The 12,537-nt window shown below is 47.8% G+C and overlaps 1 protein-coding gene across 4 annotated transcripts in view; it reads left to right on the top strand.

The window, feature by feature from the left end:
- RXYLT1 (ribitol xylosyltransferase 1) overlaps positions 1–12,537 on the top strand; it is a 153,492-nt gene that overhangs the window by 129,944 nt on the left and 11,011 nt on the right. For all 4 annotated transcript variants that reach the window (XM_069629795.1, XM_069629797.1, XM_069629796.1 and 1 more), the window contains one exon: positions 3,945–4,115. In XM_069629795.1, the coding sequence (XP_069485896.1) occupies positions 3,945–4,115 (171 nt within the window). The remainder of the gene's footprint in view (positions 1–3,944; positions 4,116–12,537) is intronic.

Here is a 12,537-nt window from a genome sequence, read left to right as displayed (position 1 = left end):
GATGCTGTCGGCACCGTGTTCGGCGTAGACGCCGATTCCCTCGACGCCTTTCGAGGCTGTTTCGACGGGGGTACCCTGGGGCACGGTGGAACCCCCTAGAAAGGCTCTGGCCAAGGTCAAGCATGGCTTTGTTCCCCATTCTGTGCCCTCTTACCGCCATCTTGAGTACATTTCAGAGGTGGATGAGGGCTCTGATGATGGCATGGTTCCTGATACGGTGCCAAATGAGATTCTCTCGGGCCATAGCCAAATTGAGGACCTGCGTCAGTCCCTGCACGACGCCAGTGGTCTGGACACCTCTCCGGAGGTGTAGTTTTGTAGACCTGAGCCTGGCACTCATGCCGACTCCTCGTACCGGCGCCTTATGTCTAGGGTTACCGAGTACTTGGGGTGGTCTGCTCCACCAGGGGATTTTCTTCAGGATGACCTTACGGATATCCTCGATCAAGGTCCACCAACTGACCCGGTACTGCCGTTCCATATGGCTCTACAGAGAAGGGTGGCGGCGGCTTGGACTGCTCCGGAGAGTCTCCCGGCAGTGGGCAAGTCTTTGCCGTGAAAATACCACCCTGCTACTTGACCAAGCACCCCACTCCGGAGAGTTTGGTGGTGCAGGCGGCTACGGCCCCAGCAAAGCAGGCGTCGTATCCTACCATCCCTCCTGATAGGGACAACAAACGTTTTGATGGTTGGGCGAAGAAAGGGTTTTCTTCAGGGGGTATGGTGCTTCAGGCGGCCAACTCCGTCTGTGCCTTGTCTCGTTTCATGCACACTCTGTGGAACTGTTTCCTTAGCGGCTGAACATATTCCCGAAGGGGACGAACGGGATGGTTTCCTTGCTATGGTCCAGGATGGCAAGGATGCCATGTGTGAGGCCGTTCAGTCAGGTTTGGACATAGCAGATTGCGTCAGCCGGTCCATGGCGGCGAGCACCGTAATACACAGGTTTGCGTGGTTGCGGAAGTCAAGGTTTGCTCCTGATGTGCAGGCCTGGCTCCTCAACAGGGAACATCTTTTGGCAGCAAGGCTGACGAGAGCCTTGAGAGGTTGCAGACCTCCAAAGCTGCAGCAAAGTCATTGGGCGCTGCAGTTCGACAACCTCCGGCTTTTCTTCCTAGGGGACAGTAATGGAGGGGAGTTTCTTTTCGTTATTACTCATCCTTTGGTAAAGCGAGAGGAGCTTGCAGTCAAAGGGGCCACCGTAGGAGTGCCAGAGGTGGAAAACAAGGTACTCGAGGTGCCAAGGCCGCTCGGGCAGTTGCCGATTTGCCCTCGGGCAACGCCGCAGCCGCTTCAGCTCAATCATGAGGCCATGTCCCATGGTTCGCCGGTTGGAGGAAGGCTGGTGCAGCATCTTGTAGAGTGGCTTGCCATTACTTCAGATGTGTGGGTTCTGGAGATCATAGCCCACGGCTACTGTCTTCCTTTCCAGCAGAGGCCTCATGACAATCCACCGGGGAATCTCTCTTTGAAGAGTCCGGATCCGCTCCTTGCGCAGGAAATTCAATACCTGCTGGAGAAAGGCGCTATAGAACTGGTGCCTGTAGCGGAGAGGAACAAGGGATGGTATTCCCCTTATTTTTTGATTTCCAAGAAAGACTGGGGATTGAGACCCATCATGGACTTGCACGGTTTGAACAAACTCCTCAGGAAGGACAAGTTCAAGATGGTCACTCTTTCTCAAGTCCTCCGGGCCCATCAACTTCAGGACTGGTTGGTATCTCTCGACCTCAAGGACGCTTATTTTCATGTGCCGATCCATCCAAAGCACGAAGTACCTGAGGTTCTTCAGGTCCTGCCGTTCGGATTGACCTCTGCCCCGAGGGTCTTCACCAAACTCATGGTAGTGATGGCAGCGCATCTCGGGAAAGGGGGGGGATTCACGTCTACCTTTACCTGGACGATTGGTTGATCAGGGTGCGCTCTCCCGAGCAAGTCCTGGATCATCTGTCAGTCACATGCCACTCCCTCCACAAGCTGGGTTTCTCCCTCAACTTAAAGAAGTCCCATTTGACACCAACTCAGAGGCTCCAGTACATCGGAGCAGCGCTCGACACGTCCCTGGGGCAGTGTTTTCCTCCCCAGGTGAGGGCTCATCACATTCAGCAGATGGTGCACACGTTTCAGCTTGCCCAGAGTCTCCCAGCGTTAGAGTTCTTGAGATTGCTCTGCCTCGTGGCATCCTGCATTCTTCTGGTGCCAGAGGCCAGGTTGCGGATGAGATCTTTGCAATGGGCACTCAAGCTCCAGTGGTCTGTCCTCCGGCAGGATGTCGGACCCTGTTCAGGGGCCGTCCTTGGTCGCCCAGGACCTTCTGTGGTGGGCCGTCGAAGGCAATCTGATGAAGGGGGTTCCTTTTTGGCTACCCTGGCCAGAGGTGACGATTGTGACGGAAGCATCCCTCATGGGATGGGGAGCTCATGCCAATGAGTTGACAGTCAGCGGTCGTTGGTCTCCGGCGGAGTCCAGACTCCATATCAACCTGTTGGAGCTGAGGGCCGTCAGGCTTGCCCTGAAGGCTTTTCTGCCAATTGTGCGAGTAAAGACTGTCCTGATCCTGACGGACAACACAATGGCCATGCACTACCTCAACAAAAGGGGGGGGGGCAGGGTCACTTCCTCTGTGCAGGGAGGCGATGAAGCTCTGGTTCTGGGCAATCCAGCAGGAAGTTCCGATCTCGGCAGTTCATCTGGCTGGAGACGAAAACGAGACGGAGGACGCTCTGAGCAGGCAGAGCGTGATCTCTCACGAGTGGGAGTTGGCTCAGGAGATTCGAACTGTGTTGCCTTGAACTTGGCGAAGGGAACCCCAAGGATTGTGCAGAACTGTATTGCCTTGAACTTTGCGAAGGGAACCTCAAGGATTTGTAGAACTTTTTTGAACTTGGGCAAGGAGAGCTGAAAAGGAATCTTAAGAGCTGGAAGAAGCTCAGAACTTTGTTTTGATCACCATTTCTTTGGTTATTGACATCCCTACACATTGTTTGTTGCTAGGAAAGATAAAGGTTGCTCTGATGTGGCAAACGGGGTTGAAGGGGGTTACTGCCAAATTCCACGGTGTCTCCTCTCCAGCATTTCATGCCACTAGATAATCTATCCTGCTGATGTTGGAAAGGGTCAAATAGAATTTTATTTTTAGGCCTTGGGGTGAGTGGCGTTGTGTGTGTATGTGTGTAAATATATATATATTATTTTTTTTGGATCGATTTTAGTACAGTAAAAACGTTATCTGGCTCTTAATTAAGTGGCACATTCTATTATCCATCATCTCCTGATGGCAGTAATAGAACTGTTCCATTTAAAAGAAAGTCTAACAAAGCTTCCATGCCAGATACTCCAATGTTCAGATGGTAGAGCGGCAGTAAACGGAGGCCACTTTATCTGTTTTTATTCGTTTGTAAGCCCTCTGCGAACTGAAATGCCAGCATTCGGTTATCTGGCCTTAGCTTAAACCGCATTGCTTGGATCCCAATGATGCCAGATAACAAAGCTTCTACTTTGTATTTCTTTAATACATCAGCACGTGTGCTTCCTCATAAGAACACAGCAATCGCACGTTATGTTGTGTTTTAAGGGATTTATAGAGTGGTTCAGCTCCACAGTCCTCCGTGCACTGAAACTACTATCAAGTACTGGTCTATCATCACAGTCTAACTCGTAGGGATAGATTGGAAGCGAAGAGCCAAGTGATTTATCTAAAGCGCAGGTGATTCAACAACGAATTTGATCTCCCTCTTAAACCATGTTCTGGCAGTTTGTACTCCCTAAATGTGCGTCCCACTAAAAGGTAAGTGGATGGCTCTTTACATGCCCATGTATCTGGAGTACTTCCAAAGCTGTGAAATGTAACATCATCTGAAAAGTATTATGTCTTACCTTAAGCAAGCAGCCGTCATGGCTGCCATTCCCTCTTGCTTACTGTACACATGCATTCGCTTTTGCAGATACCGGAAGTTCCCACGGGTGGAGCCTGACTGGTCCATGCTCCGCACCTCCCGTCCGTTCCTCTGCAATTTCCTAGGAACTATTTATAAAAATTCCTCCAGGGAGACCCTAATGGAAGTTTTGAAAAAAGAAGGCCTGGATAAACTCTGTTGGATTGCAGTGCGGCAAGAGTAAGTCTGTCTTCCGTTAATAATTCATGGTGCTGGTTAAGATAACTGAACAGCAAAGGGATGGAGTTAATAAGGTATTTTAACTTTGTGATAGTGTGTTTTATGTAAAGCTATCAAAACGAGACTAACCTTTAATGTGCGATAATACCAATCAAGGTGTCATGCAGACCAGGAAGGATGTCCTTAAAGGGGCTGTTCTCTCAGGAATTCTATTGTCCCAATGGATAGACCATGTATTTTTCTAGCATATATCGATCGATCTTTAAAGAAATTCCAATGCATCTTATCTTAGATTTTGTCACATTTACACATGCAAAACTAACGCGTTGGAAACCACCATCTTGTGCTAATCTTATCCGTTGATCAGATCAAGTTCCCCCATGGCAGTAAATAAGACCCGCCCCTCAACCTGACATCATTAGAAGCTTACGCCCCTTGTCGCAAGGCCACTGCACATCTCATTTCAACATCTCCCATCCGCAAACCAACCGAAGCCAATACTGCTTAGCTTCACATGCGGCAGGGTGGAGCCCATCCAGGCTGTAAAGCTGAATACAATCGGTGTTTCATCTCAGCACCCTGAATGCCACCATTTGCCTGCTGCCCATGAAGCTAAGCTGCTCGTGAAGCTAAGCAGGATCATCCTCGGTTGGCTTGTGGATTGGAGACCACCATTGTGATAAATAAGGAGTTTGGAATTTACAAAAAATAAAACCGATTGAACACTGAAGCACATTTCGTGTGGAGAGGCTCTACATACAGATGAAATTTGGAATACTTGCATGAAAACTAAAAAAAAAACTGAAGGACTGCCATAACTCTTTATAGGAGGGACTACTTAATTTGTGGACTGATACAAAGACAAGGAATAAAAGGGAACATTTAACTAATCATGACTCAATTCTGATGAACACTGTAAAGCTCTGGGTTCCCAATGATGACTCTGACGTCTCTTGATGTTCCAGTTATTCCTTTAATGAGTTTCCAGTACATCTTTTATGTTTCTTATGTCAAGTTCATCAGAGCTCCAGGCAACCATGCACCGGCATCCTCCCATGTAGGCTTCATCTCACCAACTCTCTCAACCATACAACAACATTCTCACCAGCAAGATTCCATGTCACTCACTCAGCATTCTACTCATTCTGCAAAGACAGCATGGAAACCTAAATCGCTACATATCTCCCTTCCTTACACAACAACAACGCCTACCAAAACCGGTAAAACACTCGCAACACACAGCACACACACACTCCAACACATGCGCGTGCATCTCAACCACATGAACTATCAACACACCCGTACAACCTGTACGCATCACCAGTTCAAATGGTACCATAACACAATACTAACGATGCCCTTGCCCTTTTCTACACAGTTAAGGAAGGACACCTACCAATGAAAATTGCACCACTAGCAATCAATCTTCAACAGCTCGGGTATCTCTCTAACCTCTCTCCTCCTCTACCGCACAAAAACTATAACCAATACTAACCTCATAGCCACACCACACACACACAACTCCAGTTGTGCACCACACACACAAAGAACAAGGCTGGGCATTCCCAACACCCGAGTGAAACGACACAATAACACATTGCACCCTAAGGTACCTATGCCCCCACCCCCACTTCGTTGCCTGTGTCCTAAAGATCCACCAAAAGACCAAACAACTATGAGAAAGCATTGTTACACTCAACATATAAATAAATGCATCACTTTCACCAGAACAACAGTACTCCTGTTACACTCAGCCACCCATAACTTCACAGCCAAATAAATACACACCACTATGATGTGCACCTCAAAATCAAAGAACCAGGTTGGACGTTCCAAACGTCTGAGTGAAACAACATCCAAACAGCACAAACAGTGCGATATTGCCACCCCTTATCCGTCACCTGTGTTCCTTGAGTCCAACAAACTAACTCAACTGCTGTGAAGAACAACACCATTAAACACACCATACACCATTCCATCAAGCACAGGAGCACCAAATCACCAAAATGCCAAATCTCTAGCACACCACAAAGGCTTACACATGCAGATCACCACACTGCAACAACAAAACAGTGCTTTAAAATTAATAACATTTCTGCTAAATTTACTAACTAAACTTCTTAGTTCTCCCTAAATGGCACAAACGTCCTTTTAAACAGTCGCACCTGCAAAGCAAACAATTTAGTAAGCATGTTCCATTTATCACATTTCCCGTGCCATGTACTATAGCTATATCAGTCCACTTTGCTCTTTTGCATTGAAAAGTCCATCTGCGGAAAGCACATGCGTTAAACACAACTGCTTCCTAAAGCTGACATTGCTCACATCAAATATGTCTCTCTCAATAAAGGCCACAACACCACACACTCCCATTCAGTGTACATTCACCCACAAAAATGCTCATGTTGCAATTATGGTGTCAAAATATCACAGGCCTCACGTGACAATTAAAACCTAACATGTTAAACTAAACTCTGCTGCATACTATGTAAAACACCACATATAATCAAAACAAAAGTAAATCCATAAACCACCAGCTTATTAACAAGCTCCTTGGCGCTCTCTAAATGGGCATAATGCCCCTCAGCTGCACCGCAATGGGCTCTAGGCCCCTCCTCATCACAGCATTTGGGCTCCAAGCCCCTCCAGACGCTGCAGTGGCCCCCAGGACCCTCCTCTTCAGATCTTGTGGCTGCAAACCCCTCCAGGCGCTGTAATGGCCCCCAGGAACCTCCTCTGTACAGCATATGGGCTCCAACTCCACAAAGTCACTTATGACCCTCGTAGAAACACAGTTCTCATAGTGGGCACCTACCCCCTCTGCCAGAGAGCAGTGGTCTCCTAGTTTCTCCTAGGCGCAGCTCAGGCTCCTAGCCTCTCCCAATGCTGCTGTCCTGGGCTCCAAGCCCCTCAGCTGCACAAAATGACCTCCGGATTCTTCAATCCCCAGGCGCCGCTTAGGCTCCAAGCCTCTCCTATTGCTGCGGTCATGGGCTGCAAGCCCCTCAGCTGCACAGCATGGCTTCCAAATATTTCCAGGCGCAGCTCAGACTCCCAGCCTCTTCAAATGCTGCTGCCTTGAGCTCCAAAGCCCTCCATGCTGCAGCTTTAGGTTCCCAAACCCCTTCAGACAGTCACTGGGCCCTCAGCCCTGCCAAAGTTCCTCTGCCTTTCACTGTGCTTGACCTGCCCAACTGCTGGCAGACCAAATGCAGGCTCTGCTCACTCTCTTCTGCGCCTCTGCCCTTTGCGCTGTGCCCTCCTGCGCCTACAGCATAAAGCGCTCGCCCTACCTGGGAGGGTCTTCTTCTAGGGTTGGGGGGCGGTGCATGTGCCATCCTCAGTGCTGTCCCCTCAGCACAGCCAGCATCCTGGTCGCCAATGTAAAGCTCTGGGTTCCCAATGATGACTCTGACGTCCCTTGATGTTCCAGTTGTTCCTTGTTTCCAGTACATATTTTATGTTTCTTATGTCAAGTTTATCAGAGCTCAAGGCAAACGTGCACCGGCATCCTCCCAGGTAGGCTTCATCTCACCAACTCTCTCACTCAGAACTCTCAACCATACAACAACATTCTCACCAGCAAGATTCCATGTCACTCACTCAGCATTCTACTCATTCTGCAAAGACAACATGGAAACCTAAATCACTACAAACACATATGACATAGACCTATGACATAGGGATATTATACTGAGTTGAATATTATGGACAAAACGTGGAATGTGAATGACCATTGTGGTCCATGTATCATGATGTGAAATATGTATGACCATTAGATGCTGGGAGAAATTGCCTGAGTGCAACACACTTGGGTGAAAAGAATTTGACAACTCTTATTATATGGCCACAAGGGTCTAATTTTTCCTTGGGAAAGACCACATTGGGTGAAACATGTGCACATGCCTCATTATGTTAATGTTGACATACTGTTGGGAAGTTTTATATTTCTTCACTTAGATATATTGTTGGGAAATGTATACCCTGTTACTTTTTGCACATATAGAAATTCTTGTAATAAAGATTTGAAGATGTCTTGATTTAAAACAAGTTGCTTTAGAACAAAGACTCTGTGCATAATGCCTAACTGTGCATGCTACTATTTAAATTAAATATCAATATTGAATGTTCCCCTTCTCGATAAACTTTTCACCAAGGGAATGGCAACAGTTAACTTGAATTGTATGTGATGCTGGAATCCACATAAAGCCATACCTGGTTTAGTGATGACTCTTCACTCTGCAGTTGGCTCAGAAACATCTAAAAGGCTACTGGCTCTGGCCTTCAATCTGGGCTTCACTGTAAACCACTCCATGTTTATTCTGACTCAGGGGGTATGCCTCAATTTCCTGCTCTGGGACTGCCCTCCTGGGATAAACTGCAGAGAGAAGGATGCTGGTGAAAACCTTTTCCCACCAGAGCTACAGCCCTGACTTTGCAGAAGTCAATTGGTCATCTGTCCTCTTGATACAGGCAATTCCCCAAGCATGCCCAAAGATGAAATCAAGTAGGATATGAAGTGGTGGCTTCAGAAATCCAGCTCTCTGGTGGTCCCATTCCCCATTTTAGATGCTCTGCTCGCCATCACAACCAACCCCTCAGAGTGTGGCTGGGTAGCAACTTCATGGAAGCTATATGCACCACAATTCCCTTCTATTTTTATTTTTATTAATTTTACAGAACACATGACTGCTTTGCACTATGTAACCACTAGGCAAACCATAAAACATTTTCCCCTCACCTGAGAATGCCTAGCCATTCAACAATGGGGTTGGGCCGTAGAACAGAACATTAATCTTTCTCTCGCCTTCCTGTAGTTTCAATCACTCTGGCATATTTTCTGAGCCGAGTGGGAAATCGCCTCTGTAACAGTCACATGCTTGAGGACGCGGGATGGGATTAGGGTGACCTTTTATCAGTGGCTGCCCCATGATGCAGGCCCAGGAGGAAGTAAATGAGGGATCCTCCCGGTTACCCAGCCTAGTGTGTAGGACCAGGCCTAATCCCTAGAAATCTCTAGGACTATCTGTGGAACACAGATACAGTGGCAAGAGCGCAAAGTCCAGAAACAAGCCGCTTGCATACCCACAACTTCATATGTCTACAAGTCATGAAGCATAGCTAGCATAACCTGGTTGTCAAAAAGTACATGGTTTATGATCATAGCTTGGACCTTACACAGGTCGGTTAGCGGGGTCCCAAACAGGTCATATGGGAATTGAAAACAATACCTTGTAGAGAATAAGCATAGACGCTGCTAACGAAGTTGCAGGACTACACAACTATTTGCAAGATGGCCCCTTTTTAGTAGCCTTGGCTACATGAGCTTGTGCAGTCCACTAACCGATTCATGGCAGCTGAGAAAACCGTAGTCCACATAGGCCATACACAATCACATGACGTATCACCTACAAAGCTGATCCCACTCTGGCAATTACTCAGCCCTGCCCCAACCCAGTGGAGAGAGAAAAAGGGGATGGAGCAAAGAAGAAACATGCAAGTTAGCATTCAGAGTGCAGTGCAGGTGAAGATTGGAGCATGTGAGGAGGTGAAAGAGGGGTGACAGTGGAGGAGGTAGAAGACGGGAAAGTGAGCATAGCGGACAGAGTGGATGAGGAGGTGGAGCAGGAGGAGGAGAGGGAGGAGATGGAAAAAAGCAAGTAGAGCAGGTTTAGGTCTAGGAGGAGAGAAAATGAAGAATAGGATGACCTAATGTAGTGAAGCACTCAGATGCTGGCATGCCCGTCAATCATAATCTCACTGTGAACAATTACATGGCTTCAGTCTTCTATTGATCCTGCAGCTATAACCCTTCCCACAAGTGAAGCTCCTGTAGTGGCTGCACAAATCCTCCACGCCTGGGATATCCCAGAGTGGGTCTATTCACAACCCCAAAGATAAAGTGACCCCCTGTTTGAACTAAGGGTGGGGGAGAAATGGGACCCAGGCCCGACTTCCAACTTTAATGCAATGTTCCCATTTGTTCCTCTTTGCCTTCCTTCTCCTGGTTACTCAAACTGCTTCACAAACTTTGGATGGGCTGCAACAGCATGTTTTAATTGCCTCCCATTGGTCTAACCAGGACTGGGTTACAGACCTAAAGGTTCTCGATCTCCCTTCCCCTTCCTTTATTACTTTTTGGAGAATCTGCTGTTCCAGCCAGGGGGAAGTGGTCCACCCCCAACCTTCTGATGGGCCAAGGTCTCCCTTCCACCACTTCCTCATTTGCTTCAGACTTTTCAGTCGCCTCCTGCCCAATTTTGGAGCATATTATACATTCTATCAGATGGACCTACAAACCTTTCGAACCAATGTCCATGGTTGATATTAGTTTTGTTGCTCTAGCATTTTTCTGATTGCTGTTACTTCAGTTAGCAGAGCCTGCAAACTGCATGCACTTTGCTCCTGTAAACTCTACATATCCCATTGTGAGGTGGCTCTTAAAATGCAGCACGATTTCCTCCTTAAAGTGCTATCCGGTTTTGATTAGAATCTGCAGATGTATCCCTACCTCTTTTTATCTGGAGCCGTAATGCATTTGCTAGACATCTGGCTAGTTCTAAAATGTGTCTTTGACCAAATCTTTTCACAAATCCAAGCAACTCCGTGACCTTTGTCTGCTGTGGCATGCCGAGGCAGGCCTCCAAAACCACTATCTCACGCCCGGTGGTCTTCTGTATATCCGAGTGTTGTGCTTCCAGATTCCTCTCTCGAATGGTATTCAGGTTCCTTCATTTAGGGCTGGGACTGTTTCACCACCATTTCCTTCTAGATGTTCTACGCCACATGCTTTCGGGGCCGTCACGAGGGAGGTGCAGGCCGGGCAAACTGCCCTAGACCTCGCGCTCAGGGGGTTGGGGGGGCGCGTGGCTTCCACCTGGGGCTGAAGATTTAGAGTGCAAGGTCAGGTACCATTTGCAGTTTTGCTACTTCAGTAGCAGCAGAGAGAAAATACGTTTTTTATAAAAAGTTACTTGCAAGTGCAACACACACAGCATGGGGGGCAGGCGGGCTATGGCCCACAGGGAATAGAGCAGTCACTGGGCAGGTGGCATCGGCAGGACTGTACAACGTAACAGTTTGCTGGCACCCCGCTATGATTTCACATGATGTTACCAACCAATGTCCTGCGACGGCACCATAAGAACTTCCGAAATCCAACCAAGCCAGTTACTTCTCACTCACCTTGCTGCTAGCAGCCCAGCAGATGCGCAGGAGGTGGAGACTTAAGTAAAGTGCTGTGTGTGCCTGGACGCCGGAGCGGGGGCCCTCTGGAGTGGACTAGCACTGCGTTGTTGTGTGCCAGTGTTTTGGCATGGTCCTCCTGGAGGTGCATGGCAGCACCTGCAGTGCTGAGGACGTCGCAGGCAGAAACAGGTAAGGTACCTTAGCTACTTCGTACCTGGGCACATGTTTGCAAACTTTGCAATGCCAGCTTGAAATAGCACTTTTGGGAGGTCGACGAGGCAGGCCAATGCAGTATTCTTCCCTTTTGCAATTCCCCTCAATTAACAATGCAACGTTTCTTTAGAGAAAATGCTAAATTAGCATTATCCACAGCTGCGGACGTGGCAGAAGGAAGACAATGCAAGGAGGAGGATATGGGATTGTGTTCAGGAGGGGCGTGGGATTGTGCCTGCCGGGCAGCACGCTTCCAAATTGGATGCGTCGACGCACGGCGATGCACATAGTAGTTGTGCAGGCCAAGCAGATATTTTCAAACGCATAGGCTAGCTGGCAGATCGCCTCTAGTTATCAAACTCTCTGGACATTAAACTTGTTGCAGTAGAGAGCTCATTTGTAAGGTTCGAGTGGAGAAGATGAACAGGGTCATGGGTGAAATATTTAAAGGGACATCCACATTTAATGGGGCGAGCTCTGATATCAAGCTATGTGCCATTTTGGGCCCCTTAAGTTGCCAACCAAATCAAAACCAGGAAAAGATATTGGAAACTGGAAAGATAACCTGCGGCCATGTGCCCTTTTAGGGGCAGAGTCATTTCCCCCCAACCATTCCTAGGCCTATATTGTGAGTTTTGCAGTTTTGATTACCCAATTTCGGTGTGCAGTCATTGCCATTATCGGGATGCTGCACAGTGCACGCTGAGGTTCTCAGCATAATTAGGCCTTTTATACAGTTTTTGTAAATAGCGTAGGCAGTCAGTGTTTCAGAATATCTGTATGTTCTGTGTTTATGGCTTTTAAAATAATCTATCCAGTTCAGAGGATGGATATTGATTGGGTACAGTAGCAGATGCTACTGCCCCATGTTAAATGCACAGAAGGGTCAGTAATAATGACCCTTTTGAGCATCATACTCTAAAGGTGGTGAGGAGCTAGGGTTCTGAGATGCCCCTAATTGTCGCCCCTTTTAGGGATCCCCAGTACATTTTTGTCTCCTATGTTCAAAGGATGCACCAGC

This window comes from Ambystoma mexicanum, chromosome 12 (genome assembly GCF_040938575.1).
Source record: "Ambystoma mexicanum isolate Mex_15411 chromosome 12, UKY_AmexF1_1, whole genome shotgun sequence".
In the NCBI taxonomy this organism is placed as follows: Eukaryota; Metazoa; Chordata; class Amphibia; order Caudata; family Ambystomatidae; genus Ambystoma; species Ambystoma mexicanum.
This window is presented reverse-complemented; position numbering and strand designations above follow the sequence as displayed.